Raw genomic sequence first — 19,298 nt, forward strand, 5'->3', positions numbered from 1 at the left:
TCATTACTTTACCTAGGATATAATATGGGCTGGCTATTTCTCTATGCAATTTAATCTCAGTGAAGTGCGCGTAGCCCATAAGCTTGTTGGTTAATGCTGGGAGTGTCAATATACTACTCTCCATCAGAGGCTTATTCAATGAGTCAATCACTCCCAAGTGTTATCCAGCTGAGTTAACAATTGCCCATCTTCTGCTGTTTCCATCACTAGCATTTTTAGATATTGCTTTAGGCAGGGAGCTGTGAGAGTGTTGGCATGCCTATGAGCCCGGGCTTTGGTTGTACATATGACAGCTTTGTCGTTTGTTTTTAATGGTGAGAGGTGAAGGTTTACTTATGCTATCGATGAATTTAAATAAAGTTTTGGAATAAAGTGAACTTTTTAGGAAAATTACACTTTTGTCCTACTGTGGAATTACTTTATAAGATGGGCTTCCGTTGCTCCTATTCCTTTATAGTTATTTTATTGTTTATAGCTATTTTATTGTTTATAGCTACACATTGGAAAGAGAAGTTTAATGAACACAGCCCCATCTTTGCTGATCTATTAAAAGAAATATAAAGTAATTTTTATAGTTTACTTTTTTCCTTAATGTATAATATACTTACTGGCCACCAGGTGGCATGCTGTGGTGATGTATTAATGCAAGGCTTTTACAAGGCTTGCTGAAAAAACTGGAGTAATGGAGAAGGTGTATGTGAAATAAAATGATCTGGCTGTACCTTCCCCCCTTCTTCCCAGGCTTCTATAATTAATTTTTCCCTAATGTCTGCCCTTGCTGCACTGATACCCATCCTGCCAGGCTGCTCTCAATGTGTTTCACTGTATGCCCAGCCACCTCCATCTAACCCCCGATAATATAGTCTTACTGCCTCTGTTTGCAACCTTGTTGGCTTTTAACATTATCCTAGATCCACTTCAAGTTCAACCCATCTCTCAGATATGTTCAAAAGAAAATTCAACAATTTGACTATAGAAGAGGACAAATAAGGAAAGGAGATAAAAAGGCAGGGCAAGTCGTCATCATCATTGTACACACACACACACACACACACACACACACACACACACCTGTCTTCACTTTAAGTGATACTAAACTTTACATTGTCCCTTCTATTTCTGTATATGGATGATGGCACTGTAATTTTTATTATTATTTTTTTTAAATGTCCAAGTACCTTTTTCCTAATAGATATACAGCTGTCACATTACCAGCTTTTTCCCAGCCTGCCTACAGGGGAACATAAGCAGGAGGAGCTTCTAGTCCTCTGCTGCTGGTCACATGTTCAAAATACAAAAAAACAAAACAAACAAAAAAAAACAGCCTTTGGACTACAGAGTAAAAATAAATATCAATAAACTGTTTTTAAATTGGCATACAAATATATATTTGAAACTAAATCTTTATTATTTTGAGGAAATAACATGTAACTGCCCCTTCAGCCTGTGTCTTAGGGTAAGAGGGAGGTGAAGCCACCATTAGTCTACGTGTAATATCCCACCCCCATTGTGTTTAGCTGGTTAGTGGACATGAAGGAGGAGGGAGTGGGCTGTCATTTACCACTGTGTATATGCCCACTTTATAGTCACATGGGCTGCTCAGATGGGATAGGGAGGTAATGCTCAGCATAGAAATTCACTGAAAACTGAGCATGTGCAGTGTGTTACCACCACAGTTGCACAATCCCTACCTGAATTGGGGACATGAACAGAAGGTGGAGATAGAGAACAGCAGGATCAACCAGTTGCTTTTTTATTTTTTTTGCAGAATACAGAAAAGGAATCTCAGTGACGGAGTGAAAATTAACAGCATGTAATACACAATTTGATAGTTTTTTATTATGTGGGTTTAGTGACACTTTAAAGCGGAGCTCCACACAAAAATGGAACTTCCGCTTTTCGTAACCCTCCCCCACCTCCGGTGTCACATTTGGCACCTTTCAGGGGGGAGGGGGGTGCAGATACCTGTCTAAGACAGGTATTTGCACCCACTTCCGGCATAGACTCCCATGGGAGTCTACGCCTCTTCCCGTCCCCACCACGCTGTCTCCTGGGAAACACACAGCTCCCAGGAGAGAGCGGGGACCACTTACGATGCGCAGCGCGACTCGCGCATGCGCAGTAGGGAACCGGGAAGTGAAGCCGCAACGCTTCACTTCCTGATTCCCTCACCTAGGATGGCGGCGGCAGCTGCCAAGAACCGAGTGCGTTCTCGGCGTCGCCTGCCGACATCGCTGGACCCTGGGACAGGTAAGTGGCCATGTATTAAAAGTCAGCAGCTGCAGTATTTGTAGCTGCTGGGTTTTAATTTTTTTTGGCGGTGTGGGTGAACCCCCACTTTAAGTAAAAAAAAAACAAACAAAAGGAATTGCCTTTGTACCCTACTCCTGGCGGGTTGCCTCAAATGTGCATCTGCTAGGCTGTTAGTTCTGATAGCCCCAGCATTATGATGAGCAAAAAAGCAAAAAGCGTTGGCAGTGCTGCCAGCAGTGTACTGCTTCAATACTTCCTGGTAATGTGGAAGCTTGCTATTCCTTACTGCCTTCTATACATTCCTAGTGGCACATCACTGGGATGGCCTGCCCCTGGGCAAGCTGTGACACAACCAGAAAGTATCTGGAAATCTACAAGTCAGAACAGCACAGGGTGTAGCAGCAAAAACTTGCATAAAAGCAGTTTTTTTTTTTTTGTTTTTTTTTTTTTACATAGAAAAAAAAACATATAGCTAACCTTTTAAAAATCTTATATGTACTGTGAATAATTTTTTTTCTTTTTTTACACATGTGAAGGCTCTGCTTCCTGATTGTGCCTTTCCTTCTCAATTCACTACCAAACAACAGGGTCAATTCACTAACATTTACCGCATGTGACAGGGGGATCATGTTACTCATTTGCATAAATGATTGGCTAGGCCATTCTAGAAACTTTATTTTCTTTGAGGGTTTCCTTGGCTTTGTGTTTGGGATCATTGGGGCTGATTTACTAAAGGCAAATAGGCTGCAACTGCACTTTGCAAAATGCACTCTGCAAGTGCCGTTTCTTCAGAGCTTAGTAAATGAGGTAAAGCTTCATTTAGCAAAGAATACCCAATAACGTGCAAGGAGATTAAAAAGATTAAAAAAAAAAAAAAAAGTTTTTTTTAGCTTGCACATCATTGGATGATGGAAGTCAGCAGAGCTTCTTTTTTTTGTTGTTCATTGGTATACATAAACAAGCAATACACTCTTTCAGTCAATAAACAAATATCAATTCACTTATCTTGTGCGATTATTAATTGCATAAGTACAGGAATTGACCACACTGTCAGTGTGAACTTCATATATCAACAGTGGAGATCAAGACACTGAAATACGTGGAACGACCAAGAAATTACATTATAATGTATTCACGTTGGGGTAAGGGTCAGAGGACTCGCTATCCATCTACCCCAAATTTTGTGGAACGTCTTATTCCTTTTCCGGAGTTCAAAAGTAAGTTTGTATAATGGTATAAAATCGTTGATTAACTTTAACCATAGGGATTTCAGGGGGGTCTGTGTTCCCTTCCAAGACAGCAAGATAGACTTTTTAACATAGAAGTACAGAATGCAGAGTAGTCTCTTAGCATGGGACAGTATATGTAAGTCACCAAAGATGTCTAGAAGCCAATTCTTGGGATGGACAATGTTTGGGAGACCCATCGCTGAGGAAATGAAAGAACCGACCTCTGCCCAGAAGTCTTGAACCACTGGACAAGACCAGAAACAGTGTAGGAAATCAGCGGTTTGGCCACAGCCTCTGAAGCACTTAGCCGAGGGGATTAGCTCCATTTTATGTAACCTAGCTGGAGTAAGGTGGGAGTGGTGAAAGATTTTGATGTGTATAATTCGGTCCCTGGATGAGATAACTGCGGTCTGGTCTTGTATGCATCACTAAATTCCAACCAGTCTTCATCCGTGAGGGAATTGTCCATAGAGGTCCATTTCATGTCTTAGCAGTTTCTCCAACAGGAGTATAGTTATAGGGTTGTCTAACGAGCCAAACTGGGCACGGTTAGCATGATGGAGCTGATAATAGTAGAACAGGTAGGAGTGTGGCAAGTCAAAATCAATGCGTAGTTGATAGAAAGATTTAAAACCCTGTGTATCGTATAAATGACATAGGTATTTAACACCTTTAGAGTACCAGTGATTGTGATCGGGTAGGGAGTACAGTTCCTTCAGATTGGGATTGAACCACAGAGGGGGTTATTGGGAGAGGTCGACCAAGATTATCTGAATATCTTCGAAACAAATGAGCGGAATAACGAAAGAGAAGTAGCTAATATGGATGTTTTTGGAACCTGGCCTATAGATAATGTTATGGAGGGTCTCCAGTGAAGAGGCAATGGCTCCCTCAGTAGTAGTAGTGCATACATTAACTGCAGCCGGGTGCAGCCAATCAAGTGTGTGCCAGGAAGAAGGAACTCAGGAGACTGCAACGTCAGGTACAGTCCCTGCAGGATCTTCACCACTGCGGCTGGGACGTTAGGCAGGACCTGGAGGACACCAAGAAGAGCCTGAAAGGGCATTTCGAGGAAGAATCCAGGCACATTGTCTTCCGTGCCAAGGTGGAGAATCTTGAGAAAGGTGAGAAATGTAATTCTTTCTTTTTCCGAAAACTGCACTCGGGACACACACCCTTGTCAGAGTTTCGTGACGAGACCGAAACACTCGGAAAGGAGGCTGTGATCCAAGTGGTCAGCGACTACTACATCAATCTCTACTCCCCAAAAGCAACAAACACGAAGGCGGCCGACAGGTTGCTGATAATAGCATGAGTGACAATTTGGACAATACCTCCACCGAAAAAGGGGAGGGATATAAATCTTCACAAAGGTAAATGTCACAGAGGCAATTTGTAAGGTGAGTTTAATAAATCTCATATCGGGGTCCGTTTTAACTTGTAAAGTTTCTGTGGAGAGGGATTTGGCCAGTAGAATAGAGACCCCCCGGGAGTAGTTTGTGTGGGTGGCGTGGTAGGACTGAGCCAACCACGGCCACTTGAGGGCTCTCACCTTGGTACAAGTAAGGCGAGTTTCTTGGAGGCAAATTATATGGGGGGGGGTGACATTTTTAAAAAATGGAGAAGACCAGGGACTGCTTTTGCCAGTCCCTTTAGAAATATATTTACCTAGAAAAATGGTGACGTGTTCAATACTTATTTTACCCGCTGTAGAAATTATAATATAAGAGAAAATGTATCCTGCATTTCATGACGAAAGGGGAAATTAGTAGTACTCTATCACAAAAGAAACCTCAATAAAACATTTATTGTTTTCTATAAATTCTCACTATAAAAAAATAGTTCTGTTTAATAACAAAAAGGCATTAAAAAAAAAACAAAAAAACTTTGATATGGCATCATGTTATGAGGCTCAGTAAGTACACCGTGCACTGTAAGCTGATTTCAATAATTATGGCCAATTTAGAAAAAACTGTTACCGCTTCTATGAAATTCCCTGCCTCTAGAACTTAAGGTGCTGACCAAAGGGAGCCCAACCACAATCTACGGAAGCAATTAGGTGCACAGATGATATCACCAGGCACCTCAATCAAATATGGATGCAAAAAAAAAAAAAAAATACACTACCATTTTTAGGCAAATTTATAAAGTACAGATGCTACATATGATGGCTACCAGTTTTTTAGCCATCAAGCAAACAGTGCTAAAATTCTAGCACCATAGTGTCACCTAGTCTCTACTTGCAGTAATTCAGTCTGAGAAGTAGAAACTTCTGCATCCTCCTGGGTCGTTGATCCAAATCCAACTAAAGCTACATTATCTGGATGACTGTGTGAGTGTCCTGAACAATCATGATTTTGATGATGGTAAGCTCCAGAAGCAGTTGTAGATGGGTAGTCGAAAACTCCAGTAGGAGGCCATGTTCCTGGCACCTTAGCATGGTGGTACGGAGAGTACATTTCTTGGAGACCTTCTGGTGGAGTGTAATATTGCTGAGTGGGATAAGACCCAGGTGGTGGGTTTAACCTAGAAAAAAAAAAAAAAAAGTATGAAACATTTGCATTTCAACAAAACGTGTAGTTCTCGATTCTGCTAATTGCTAATAAAACCCAGCAATTATTTAAAAAAAAAAAAAAAAAAAAAAAAAAAAAAAAAAGCAACTTCCTAATTACCGACACTGTTTAATGTAAAACTGTGCTGGGAGAAAAGTTAGAAAGCTGGCATAAATAAAGTGGTTTTAAAGGCTCAAGGTTTTTTTACCTTCATGCATTCTATGTGCAGCAGCCCTCTCTAATACTTTAGCTAAGCCCCATCAAGATCCAGCGATGTGCATGAGAGCCTTAGCTCTCGAGGGACTCTCATTACTCATTGGCTGAGGCCAACGGATCCCACTGTCAATCACAGCCAGTGAGCCAATCAGGAGATCATAGGTGCAATGCTTTGCAGGCTCCTAGTAAAAAAAAAATGTATGCCATTTTTTTTTTTACCTGCAAAAAGATGTGTATTTATTAATTTTTTTACAAATGTGTACTTATCCTTTAATACAATACAACCCATTAGTATCAAAGAATTATCTGCTGTATATCTTAATAAGCAGCAAAGTAATACAACAAAGCTCACTTACTTTTTGTTCTGAGAAGCACTTCGCTCAGCCAAAGTTGCAGGAATATATCTCCAAAGCGGAATGTTCTTCAGCACCCTAAATGGTAACATCTGGTCTATTCGAGACAGCAATGATTCAGAGGGATCCAAGAAAAAGCAACCACCCAGACCATCTGTGTTTAAGTTAAAGAAGTCCAGCAGTGTAAATATCTCTTGCTGTCTCTGTCTTTTAAAAAAAAAAACAAAAAAAAAAAAACACAACACGTTCTAACAGCTTAAAGTACATCTAAATCCAAGAACAAATAACTAACATATTGCAGCTTAACTAGTTCTTAGATGTGGTGACTGCATACACTTTTTTTTTTTTTTTCCAGACCTAAATACATTTTCAGCAAGTACAGAAAATACAGTTAGGGCTTTGGTAACACAAGTATTGCCTTCTGAAGAGTAATGTGCAGTGGATCATTTTTCAGAGAGCATTTAGGCATAACACCTGCTCACTATTTTTAACCCCTAAAAGCCAACATCACCGGCGATAGCGGTGCGGTACACTTAAGGGGTGACAGTAAAAACTCTCAGCTGCCTTTTTTTTTTTTCTACTACTGCAAGTGTAAAGTAGTCCTCTTCATCCTGTCAGAAATCTTATGTTCTTGTGCACTGAACTGAAATCTCAAACAATGTTATCCTATGTGAACTACAAAACACATCCCCTCTATGTAATGTATGAAAGAATGGGTGGTGTTTGTAGTCCAAATCAGGAGAGTACACTAAGACAGAAAATGTGTTACTGTATGGATCAGAAGATGAAATTAAAAGAAAAAAAAAAAAAAATCTAAAACACAGCCACCTAAGGACTGACAAACTAATACTTATACTAATTTATGTATGCTATAAAGTGTTCCTGTATACCATTGGGGAAATTTCTGTTCACTTCCTGTCTCAGAGATGAGGTTAGAGAAAATCTCCACAAGTGACGATAACAACCCCCCCCCCCATATTTAGGGTCTAAATATTTAGCATCTATTTAGCATTTCTCCCTACTGGAAGATTTTCCCTTTGCCTCTTGTTCTAGGGACAATTCTACATTTTTGGATTTCCTGTCACATTCTCTCAGTGACAATGGTCACCAGTAGAAATAAAGGGATGAACTTCCCCAACAGAGACACAGATAACAAAAAAAAATAAAAAATCTCTAAATCTATAGGCATTCACAATCTAAGACTAACCTATCTAGTCCTGTAAAGAAAAAAAAAATCAGTATACATACCTTTCTCTTGAAGCTGCTCTGGTCTCCAGCGACGGAAGCTCTGCAGAGGACACAGTCGACAACGGCTGGGAAATGAATGGGAAGTGACGTCACCCATACAGTTACTATGGGGCTTCCGTTGTCAGCTGCCTCCTCTGCACCCGCCTACTTAGCGAAGCCACCGCTGACAGCTCAGCGTGGGACTGGACTGGCTTTAAAAAGGTATGTATAGCCATTTCTTCTTTATAGTGCTAGATAGATTAGTCTTAGATCGTGGATGTCTGTAGATTTTGAGATTTTAGTGTGAGGGTGGATGTCCACTTTAAACATTTGTATCTGCAGTAGTTTAACTATATGACCCTTGGGGTAAAAGTACATACAGTAGTTCTATGGAAAAAACACTCCCTATAGAAACAAAGTAAAGCCGGTTTATTGTGATATCAATAAAGCATGACAGGTCCTCTTTATGAAGACACCTGGGGTCTTTAAGACCCCAGATCTCTCCTCTACCCTTGAAAGCATCAGATAAAAAACACAAAAAACAAAAACACCCCATTGATCTGATGCTTTCCAAACATAAAACATGTTTACATCTGCCCTACACCAGAGGTGACCTCGAGACATTGCTTCCGACCTTCTAGATCAGGGATATGCAATTAGTGGACCTCCAGCTGTTGCAAAACTACAAGTCCCATGAGGCAAAGACTCTGAGGCTGGGTTCACACTGGTGCGACACGACAGCCGTCCTACTTTGGATCCGACTTTGCCCTGCGACATGAAGCCGGCATGTGTCCGACTTTCAATGAACGGGGATCCGACTTGGATCCCCGCCAATGCCGGCACTGTGTTTGGTATGAATCTTTAGGGGGGAACTCCGCGCCAAATTTTAAATAAAAAACCGGCATGGGTTCCCCCTCCAGAGGCATACCAGGCCCTTGGGTCTGGTATGGACCTTGAGGGGAACCCCCTACGCCGAAAAAAACGGCGTGGGGGGTCGCCCCCAATCCATACCAGACCCTTATCCGAGCACGCAGCCCGGCCGGACAGGAATGGGGGTGGGGACGAGCGAGCGCCCCCCCCCCTCCTGAACCGTACCAGGCCGCATGCCCTCAACATGGGGGGTGGTGCCTTGGGGGAGGGGGGCGCGCTGCGGCCCCCCCACCCCAAAGCACCTTGTCCCCATGTCGATGAGGACAAGGGCCTCTTCCCGACAACCCTGGCCGTTGGTTGTCGGGGTCTGCGGGCGGGGGGCTTATCGGAATCCGGGAGCCCCCTTTAATAAGGGAGCCCCCAGATCCCGGCCCCCCACCCTATGTGAATGAGTATGGGGTACAGCGTACCCCTACCCATTCACCTAGGAAAAAAGTGTCAATTTAAAAAAAAACACTACACAGATTTTTAAAGCATTTTATTAGACAGCTCCGGGGGTCTTCTTCCGACTTCGGGGGTCTCTCCGGTTCTTCTCCACGCTCTCCGGATCTTCTGCCGGGCTCCTCCGCTCTCTTCTGCTCTTTTGCCGCTCTTTTGCTAAAGCGGAGGAGCCCGGTCTTCAATCTTCTGCCTTCTGCCTTCTGGCCTCTTCTCCTGATGTTGACACGACGCTCTCTGGGGCTAGAATGCTCTCTGTGCGCTCTGCTCTGACTTATATAGGCGGTGACCCCGCCCCCTTATGCCGTCACAGTCCCTGGGCATGCTGGGACTGTGACGTTTTAGGGGGCGTGGTCATCGGGTGATGACCACGCCCCCTAAAACGTCACAGTCCCAGCATGCCCAGGGACTGTGACGGCATAAGGGGGCGGGGTCACCGCCTATATAAGTCAGAGCAGAGCGCACAGAGAGCATTCTAGCCCCAGAGAGCGTCGTGTCAACATCAGGAGAAGAGGCCAGAAGGCAGAAGGCAGAAGGCAGAAGATTGAAGACCGGGCTCCTCCGCTTTAGCAAAAGAGCGGCAAAAGAGCAGAAGAGAGCGGAGGAGCCCGGCAGAAGATCCGGAGAGCGTGGAGAAGAACCGGAGAGACCCCCGAAGTCGGAAGAAGACCCCCGGAGCTGTCTAATAAAATGCTTTAAAAATCCGTGTAGTGTTTTTTTTTTAAATTGACACTTTTTTCCTAGGTGAATGGGTAGGGGTACGCTGTACCCCATACTCATTCACATAGGGTGGGGGGCCGGGATCTGGGGGCTCCCTTATTAAAGGGGGCTCCCGGATTCCGATAAGCCCCCCGCCCGCAGACCCCGACAACCAACGGCCAGGGTTGTCGGGAAGAGGCCCTTGTCCTCATCAACATGGGGACAAGGTGCTTTGGGGTGGGGGGCCGCAGCGCGCCCCCTCCCCCAAAGCACCAACCCCCCATGTTGAGGGCATGCGGCCTGGTACGGTTCAGGAGGGGGGGGGGGCGCTCGCTCGTCCCCACCCCCATTCCTGTCCGGCCGGGCTGCGTGCTCGGATAAGGGTCTGGTATGGATTGGGGGGGACCCCCACGCCGTTTTTATCGGCGTAGGGGGTTCCCCTCAAGGTCCATACCAGACCCAAGGGCCTGGTATGCTCTTGGAGGGGGAACCCATGCCGGTTTTTTATTTAAAATTTGGCGCGGAGTTCCCCCTCAAGAACATCTGAGCACAAGTCGCGTGCCAAAGTCGGATCATGCAAGACGGCAATCCGACTTTGATCCGACTTCAATGATAGTCAATAGACTGAAGTAGGATCAAAGTCGGACCAAAGTAGTACAGGGAGCATTTCTAAAGTCGGAACGACTTGTGTCGGACCAGTTAGGACGGCTCCCATAGGGAAACATTAAATTTCACACGTCATGCGACATGAGCTCCCAATGTCGGAGCGTTTGTCGGACCAGTGTGAACCCAGCCTGACAGCCACAAGCATGACGGGACTTGTAGTTTTGCAACAGCTGGAGGTCTGCTAATTGCATATCCCTGGTCTAGATCACAGAGGTGAAGAGAGACGATCTGGTTTCCCTTCCGGATTGTTTCCCAGACTCACTGGTGAGAACGGTAAGCCCGAGAAACACCAGAGAGCGGCCGCTCAGATTGTTTAGATTAGAAACATAGAAAATTGGATGGCAGAAAAAAAGACCATCAAGTGTGCCTGTTTTTGTTATACATGTTTTGCATTTTTTTTTTTACTTTTTTGTCCGGGTATAGATCTATGTTTGAAGCAAAAAACATTTAGCAGAAATAGAATTACCGTCTAAAAAAAAAAAAAAACAATACTGGGTTATGGCTGACAGTTGCAGCCATAGCCCCAGTAAAAAACAAAATGTATATATACGTATTGTGGTAATAAAGTACATTTTTCTCTGCTTTTATCCACTTTTGGCATTGGTGTGACTCAGTGGGCTACAGCTAGGCTTAGATGAAATGCAGAAATCTGTGCATACAAGCAGTGCCCCAGTATGCATTTTCTGAGTTTAATCTCTGTTTTTGCCAAAATGAAAAATTGAAAGTTTCCCAAACTGGTTATCATTTTGGTAGAATTAAATATTAGACAACCAGAAAAATAGATGACAAGCAAAAGTATCCTACTGAGCTCCTGTGAAGGAAATGTATATTATATATGAAAGGATACACATAGCACCAATCAGAATGCTGCACACATTGCTGAGGAACGGGGCATGAGGGAACAAGAGGGCAAAGATCAGGAACAACACTGGCATAATTTTTATTGGCACCAAAAATCCAAAGAATATAAGACGTCGTAGACTAGTGCGGATGGTGAAGACACAGGTCATGGAAAAAGCCACTGCTGTAAATCCTTGAGCGCTTACATCGGCTTGAGGGTTGAAGCCTGTGGCAATGACAGCCAGATACAGAACTCCGGAACACACAGCAAACAGGGGTGTAAGGTAGAAAAACTTCACTGTACCAACGTTCTCCTCAAATCCTCCACCAAAATACCAAATGAGCAGGATACTGCAAACCATGGTAGGTACATCCTCATTGAAATAAATGTATGTGATCAGCCTGTAACCTGGAAACACATTACAAAGCAAAGGTCAAACTGACAACATATAACATAACATACTAAAAAGACAAGTGCTTAGAAATGAAATCAATGGGCAGCGCCGCTTTTAACCCTTTTTCGGCCGCTAGCGGGGGTTAAACGTGTCCTGCTAGCGCCCAAAAAGCGACGCTAAAACGATGGTAAAGCACCGCTAAAAATAGCATCACTTTACCGCCGACGCCCGGGGTGGCTCAGTGTGAAAGTGCCCATAGTGTGGTCAGTTTTTAATAGGAAAGCAGAGGAACTGGCAGGAACACCAGGGATTTCACACAAAGAAAGTAATACAAAGAGAACAGGATACTTTTTCATACAAGTACATGGTACAGCAGGTACATATCAGGAATATGAAGTGTTGGGGTTACAAACGCAGTAAGAAAGTGACTATAGAGCCATACTTCCACCTCCTGCATGTCTGTTTATTTTTGGCACCTGAAGGGGTATTTTGATTGCAAATACTGGGCCATTAACTGCACCTAGAATTTGGCCCTATTCACTTACCATTTGGTGGCGGCACAGCCTGCCGAACTTGATGGGGCATTATTTTTTCTGTGGCTACAAAGAAAAGCATTATGGCATTTGTACAACGCCATCAGCTTGTTATTCTCTTTGGCATCCGTTCTGACCAGAAAACCTAAAACCTCCAATGCCATGTTTCACACTTTATGCAACACTTGTGAAATAAGGCTGTGTGCACACAGAGGATTTCTAATCGCAAAACTAAAAATTACCAGCAATCAAATACCTTCATGAGAGTACACGAGGCAATGGTATCAATCCTTCTACATGTTTCAAATCACTCCTGCTGTCAATTTTTTGCTTACTAAAATTTCAAAGGGAGGAGGCAACTGATCTCAAGTTGCGGTATAAACAAGTAATTTTATGTGATTTTCTTTGTCTTCATTTTTTATATTTTTGTTAATATTATTTAATTTCAAATATAGTTAAATTTAGGCTTGCATCTAAAAACGCCATGCCTCAGAAAATGTAACGTGTAAGCATTAGAGATGGGCCCGAGCATGTTCAAAATCCCACATGCCCGAATACACCAGGAAGCCGACAAAGCACACGGCTAATCACAGGCAGTGAGACAGTTCCCAATCTGTGCAGCTGCGAAACGGGAAATGTCTCACTCTCTGTGATTAGCTGTGTGCTTTGTCGGCTTCCTGGTGGAATCAGGAATGTGGAATTTCAAAACACACGCAAGCCCATCTCTAGTAAGTAACACACCTATCGAAAAAATTCGAAAAATTGGGCGCAAAACCATATAATGCCCAGTACACACGATCCGATTATTGGATGAATGATCGTCTGTTTTTTTTTTTGCATGCTAATCTCACGTCAAATCTGATGAGTTTACTAAAGTCACGAAAATTCCCGTACGACAGCGGAATTTTTCGTACGATTTTCGGATCGTGTGTACGGGGCTTAAGCATGTGAATATCAACCAGATCCACATAGGTGTGACATAATAATCAGCACATATATCATAAATTATATAAAATCAGGCCAATATGAAAGAATGTGAAAAAAATATATATTTATATCTGTGAGACAAATAGATGGGTGTATTTCTTCTGTGTGGGTAAAATCTCCAACACCGTGCCTTCATAAAGCGCAGTATGCTAATTTCTTGTAATCCTGGTGAGCATGGGTGCTGCAGGGGTCTGGCCTAGACTGGAGTAGTTCTAGCCCCGATCAGTTTTTCGGGAGAGAACACCGGCCTCTCCTTGGGGGGGGGGGGTTAGTATCTCCTGAATGTAGTTAGAAAGGAGTGATGGGGGCAAGGGTTGAGTCTTTACCCGGGGCTCTCCCCAAGCTGCCAGAACTTCAGGCCTTCCTGTGTGGGGCGGGGGGCTGCTCTGGCCTGGGCTGTTGGTCAGGGTTGTGACGAAAAGCCTGTGGAGAATGTGCTCCTGAAGCGGCAGTTCAGGGGTGCAAGACAATCACTGTGAGCGAGGGTCACTTCACCATACACACTTTTTTCACACCTGCCACCGAGTACTTGGGTTGGTCTGTTTCGGCAGACCCTCCAGAGAAAGGGGTCCATCTGGTTTCGGCCAGACGGACCTAGTGAAGTACCTCAGTCCTCGTCAGGAGCCTAAGGCCCTGGGGGATCAGGGTAAGGTCCTTCCTAGTGGAGGACAGTGTAACACCCGTTGCATGTTTTGTGTTTCACTCTTTATGTGTGTGCACATTTTTTGCACCAGGTGGAGTTTTTGGGTGTTTCACACGCCACGGGCTCTTAAAAAGAAAAAATGGGCGAATGGGGCACTAGACCAGAGCACGGCAGAGGTAGACAAAACTCGTGCTACCAACCCATCTCAGCCCAACCTGGACAATCAGCTGATCTCTCAAGTGACTAAAGATCTCAGTCATATAGTCATAGTCAAATTCCTATCAATGTCCCAGATATCAGCAGTAAGCTAAAGATATATATCCAATGGTATCAGTGATCAAAGGTGCCGTATGAGCAAAATCTGGCAGAAAGTGCATAGTGCATAGTGATAGGTTATTCCCATGTAACTGGTATGACAATGGTGAAGAAAAGGAATCTGGACAGCCGCACTCCAGTATTAGCCTTTATTGTAGCAGATAGTCAAAGTTCATGTAACAGCAGAAGCACGGTAAGACAGCTGATGCATTTCACAACATCATCGTTACTTAATCATAGCTAAATGGCCACATATTGTTTAAGCAAATATATACTAAAGTCAAAGTATATCACATGATGCATTTAATGATACTCAATTGCAAACATACATGGCCACATTCTATATTTACATAAGATGACCGGCTTTAACATTGACCTATTCGTTATGCCTTATATGAGTAATGCTATTGGCTATGGTCGACTAATTTTGTTCACATATTTTTATTGTACTTTAGCCATTAATAAAAATAGAATTTAAAAAAGAACCCCCAAACATTATATATTTTTTTTTTCAGACACCCTAGAGAATAAAATGGCAGTTGTCGCAATACTTTCTGTCACACCGTATTTGCACAGTTGTCTTACAAGCGCACTTTATAAAAAAAAAAAAAAAAAAAAGGGAAAGAAAAAACACACTTTTTTGAATTAAAAAATAAGACACCAGTAAAGTTAGCACAATTTTTTTTTATATTGTGAAAGATAATGTTACGACAAGTAGATTGATAACCAACATGTCACGTTTCAAAATTGCGCCCGCTCGTGGAAAGGTGACAAAGTTTTACCCTTAAAAATCTCCATAGGTGAAGTTTAAAAATGTCTACAGGTTACCCGTTTTGAGTTACAGAGGAGGTTTAGGGCTAGAATTATTGCTCTCGCTCTAACGATCGTGGCCGATACCTCACATGTGTGGTTTCAACAACGTCTTCATATGCAGGCACGACTTACATATGCGTTTGCTTCTGCGTGCGAGCTCGGCGGGGCGGGGGGGGCTTTAATTTTTTTTTTTTTTTTTTATTTTACTTTTTTTTTTTTTTTTATTTTGACAGGTCCTTTTGAAAAAAAAAAAATTGGGTCGCTTATATTCCTATTACAAGGAATGTAAACATCCTTTGTAATAGAAAAAAAAAAAACATGACAGGACCTCTTAAATATGAGATCTGGGGTCAAAAAGACCTTAGATCTCATATCTACACTAAAATTATATATATATTTAGGAGCATTGGGCAGAAGAGGCGTTTGACGTCGCTTCCGCCCTCCAATGCTATGGAGCCAAGTGGGGGACATCTTCCCCTCATTCGCCATCCAGGCTCAGGAGGAGAGCGGATGCAATCGTCTCCGCTGCTACCGATGATTCTGGTAAGCGGCGGAGGCAACCAGAGCACGACAGGAGGGGGAGCCCTCTCCAGCCCTCGAAAAAAGTGATCTTGCGGCAAATCTGCTCCAGAGACCACTATTATCTGAAAGCCGACCGCTTACTGAAGAAGAGGATACTGGGGTTATGGCAGCTAGCTGCTGCCATAACAACGATATTCCTCTTCAAACTGCCAATGTGTAACGACGGCAGGCAGTCCCGCAAGTGGTTAAAGAGGAACTGCAGTCTGCTCACAAAATTTATAATAAAAATATCTTTGCCATTCTGAAGCTTCCCTCCAACAACATTGCATATTATTTTATATATACTGTGATTATGTACTTGCCAAATATGCTGCAGAAATCTCCCTCCACTAAGTCTGGCTGCAGCCGTTTTACTGTGGGCAGCTGAAGCTGCTGCCTGTTCACTTTCTGGATTTACAGAGACACACACCTCCAGCTCTGCAGGTCCCATTCACCCTCTTATGACTCATCCCCCCCTCCCTTCCTGGCAAACTGTCACTAGAGTGAGAGAGAGAGAGCTGTGCATGATGTCATAAGCCTAGGCTTTTTACCGACAAGAAACAGGAAGTGGGCTGTATAAGGTATTTACTGGCAGAAAAAAAAAAGAGTTTTACTATCCAAAGTTAAAACAAGGGCAGAAGATGGAAAGATGAAAAAAATATGACTTTAGGTCCGCTTTAAAGTGGTTGTAAACCATTAAAAAAAAACCTGCAAGACAAAGGCATAATGAGCTAGTATGCATAGCATACTAGCTCATTGTGAATTACTTACCTGAGATCAAAGCCCCCGCAGCTGTCCTCGTATCCCCGCTCCAGCGGCCGACATCCCTCCCGGAGTTACTTCCAGGTATCGCGGGCTCCGGCGCTGTGATTGGCCGGAGCCGCAATGACGCCCCTCCTGCACATGCGCCCGGGAGCCGCCGGTAACTGCACAGTCTAACTCAGGAATCTTCAAACTACGGCCCTCCAGTTGTTCAGGAACTACAATTCCCATCATGCCTAGTCATGTCTGTGAATGTCAGAGTTTTACAATGCCTCATGGGATGTGTAGTTCCGCAACAGCTGGAGGGCCTTAGTTTGAGGATTCCTGGTCTACGTACGTGCCGTTGCTTCAGTGCGCATGTGCTGATGACGTCAGCACATGCAAATACAGGGGATATCTCCTACACCGTGCAGGTTTAGGAGATATTTGGGGTAGCTACAGGTAAGCCTTATTATAGGCCTACCTGTAGCAAAAAGTGGTTGTAGAGGGTTTACAACCACTTGTTCACACCAGTGCGATTTGATCGTTCCAAATTGCATGACAAGTCGCACCCCATTGTCGGCAATGAAGCTGATCAAATTGCTGCAACTATGAAAAAAGTTCCTGCACTAGCTTTTGCCGATTTTATTGTGACTTGCATAGATGTCTGTTGTATAACGTTGCAAGCCACAATTAAATTGGCAGTGCAAATCTCACTAATGTGTGACTCTGAAATCACGCTAAAGCCCCAGCAGTGTGAACAGGGGGCTAAGGGAAGGGTTAGACCCCCCTACTGAGTTTTTATCTCAGTCTGGGCCTCCAATGGGGAGATTCACGCTCCATTTAAACTGGTCCCCAAAAAAAAGAAAGTGGGGAGGAGGGGGAATCCAAAATTGCCCCCAGAACAAGAAGGCAACACCTGTTCCAGAGGCAAATGTACAAGAGCTTTGCACATATCCAATTAGGGCTGTACACTGCCCATAAAAGTATATTTCTGCAGAAAAGTAATCGCACATGAATAGGAACAAATGCGTGTCGCTGGCAGACAGTTTGCATCTAGGAGTGCACACGTGTCCCTAACTGCACATTGTAATTGTTCTATGTATGATTACATGCAAACATGCGTGGACAGTGTCATTGTGGCTGTACATGCCACTGATCTGGGCAGTGGACGGGTATAATTGGCCATGTGAAGTCCTTACGAGTGGAATTCCTCTTACTTCCTGCTGGATCTCTGGGACAGGAAATTAAGGGAAATGTCCCCAATTGTACACAGATGACAAAAAAAAAAAACGCCAGGGGTTTCATCTCTCTCTCTACACGCCTCAAAACGTAGAAAAAAAAGTTTGGGCATCATGTGCAAAACTTGAAAAGTCTTGTCCTCTTGGCAAGATCAAACTTTTTCTGTTATAGAAAGTATCGGAGATCGGAAGTAGCAAGAGAAAGCAAGTGTTACAAGTCAACAGAGATGATAGGAGATCAGAGCCCACACTTCCCCATCATTGATCCCATTACCTGCCATTGTGTCCAGCACTCCGGCCTCCAGGTCCAGTTCACTGTCCACATTTTCTCCCCTGACCTTCCTCAGCAGTGCCGGCCCAGAGATCGCTAAAGACAACAGTATGGTGAGGGTGGAGCCCGGGCTCAGGTGCAGTTCTGGCACACAGGACACAAGAACTTTCCTCCACGATGAGCTCGGCGGTCGCTCATCTTCCATTGTCGCAGCTCTTCTATCCGCCCAATGCCTGTGCGGGACTTCCGCGTTCCACATGCGTTCCACGTGCCTCCCAGCCTGTGCACAACATTTCCTGCACGTCCGCTCATCTGCATGGTGCTGAATGGAGGAACAGAAGCACAAATGAATTGGGCATACGTGGGTGTTCCTGTCCCTCCACAGTGTAATGGGAAGCGCAGACCCGCAGACTATATGGAAGATCTAATTTGGGTGATCAACCTGTGGCCCTCCAGCTGTTATAGAACTACAAATCCCATGAGGCTTTGCAAGGCTTGACAGTTACAGTCCCAAAGGCAGAGGTATGATGGGACTTGTAGTTCCGCAACAGCTGGAGGGCCACAGGTTGAGCACCCACGAATGGGGCATCATTTACAGCGATGACAATAGGAGCAAAGGCAGACGTGTACACAACTGTCCCTGATTTGGAACAATGTCCCTCTTTCCTCCCCATTTGCCCCTCATTTTGGTCTGATCTATATAGTTGTATATAAAATTAACTATATCTTTCAAAAAGTGTTTTCCAGTGCTAAACCTTTCACCCGATTTCTAAATTACTGCATTTGTAAATTTCAAAAGCCAATATTTATTATTATACAGGATTTATATAGCGCCAACAGTTTGCGCAGCGCTTTACAGCATCGGGGAAGACAGTACAATTACAATACAATTCAATACAGGAGGGATCAGAGGGCCCTGCTCATTAGAACTTAAAATCTAGAAGAAATATAAAGGAATAATAGTGGTAAAAAAAAGCACTTGTGGGTTTCTGATCATTTATATTGCATAATTCTACTTTAAGGGTGTGTGACAGGGGGTGTGTCCTATGCCTGCATACTTTTTGCTAATAGGTGTCCCTCGTTCTCATCTCAAAAAGTTGGGAGGTATGATGTACATGAGGAATGAAGCACCTGCTATCACACATTCAGTGGTTTTGTTTCGTGGCTCCCCTTATAAAGTAGAGATTACCACCTTTTTAATGCACTTGCAAGCAAGTAAATAAATAAGTATTTTTAAAAAATACATATTATTGCTGCAAATTCTGATCACTATAACTTCAGGATCCATCCTGATCATATCACAGATCTCGATTACTTTGCTGCTCAAACTCATGTACATGTACCCTTCCTACTGTCTATGTGTGTACACCCTGCCAAATCACAGCATGCTCCTCT

The 19,298-nt window shown here is 43.6% G+C and overlaps 1 protein-coding gene across 1 annotated transcript; it reads right to left on the reverse strand.

Annotated features, from left to right (window-relative positions):
* Positions 1-1,736: 1,736 nt before the first annotated feature.
* RHBDD2 (rhomboid domain containing 2) lies at positions 1,737-18,365 on the reverse strand. Its single transcript, XM_073615215.1, has 4 exons — positions 17,907-18,365; positions 11,411-11,812; positions 6,607-6,757; positions 1,737-6,008 (listed from the first exon to the last, which is right to left on the reverse strand). The coding sequence occupies exons 1-4, from the start codon at positions 18,160-18,162 to the stop codon at positions 5,708-5,710; spliced, it is 1,110 nt and encodes a 369-aa protein (XP_073471316.1). The 5' UTR covers positions 18,163-18,365; the 3' UTR covers positions 1,737-5,707.
* Positions 18,366-19,298: the final 933 nt, after the last annotated feature.

This window comes from Aquarana catesbeiana, linkage group LG02 (genome assembly GCF_042186555.1).
Source record: "Aquarana catesbeiana isolate 2022-GZ linkage group LG02, ASM4218655v1, whole genome shotgun sequence".
In the NCBI taxonomy this organism is placed as follows: Eukaryota; Metazoa; Chordata; class Amphibia; order Anura; family Ranidae; genus Aquarana; species Aquarana catesbeiana.

Excerpts from the sequence above, each read along its gene's own strand:
- RHBDD2 (XM_073615215.1), bottom strand. The coding sequence starts at position 18,162 with ATGTGGAACGCGGAAGTCCCGCACAGGCATTGGGCGGATAGAAGAGCT. Across the intron at positions 11,813-17,906 it reads AGTGCTGGACACAATGGCAG|GTTACAGGCTGATCACATAC; the intron begins GTAATGGGATCA and ends ATGTGTTTCCAG. Across the intron at positions 6,758-11,410 it reads CATTCTGATTGGTGCTATGT|ATGGTCTGGGTGGTTGCTTT; the intron begins GTATCCTTTCAT and ends ACTTAAACACAG.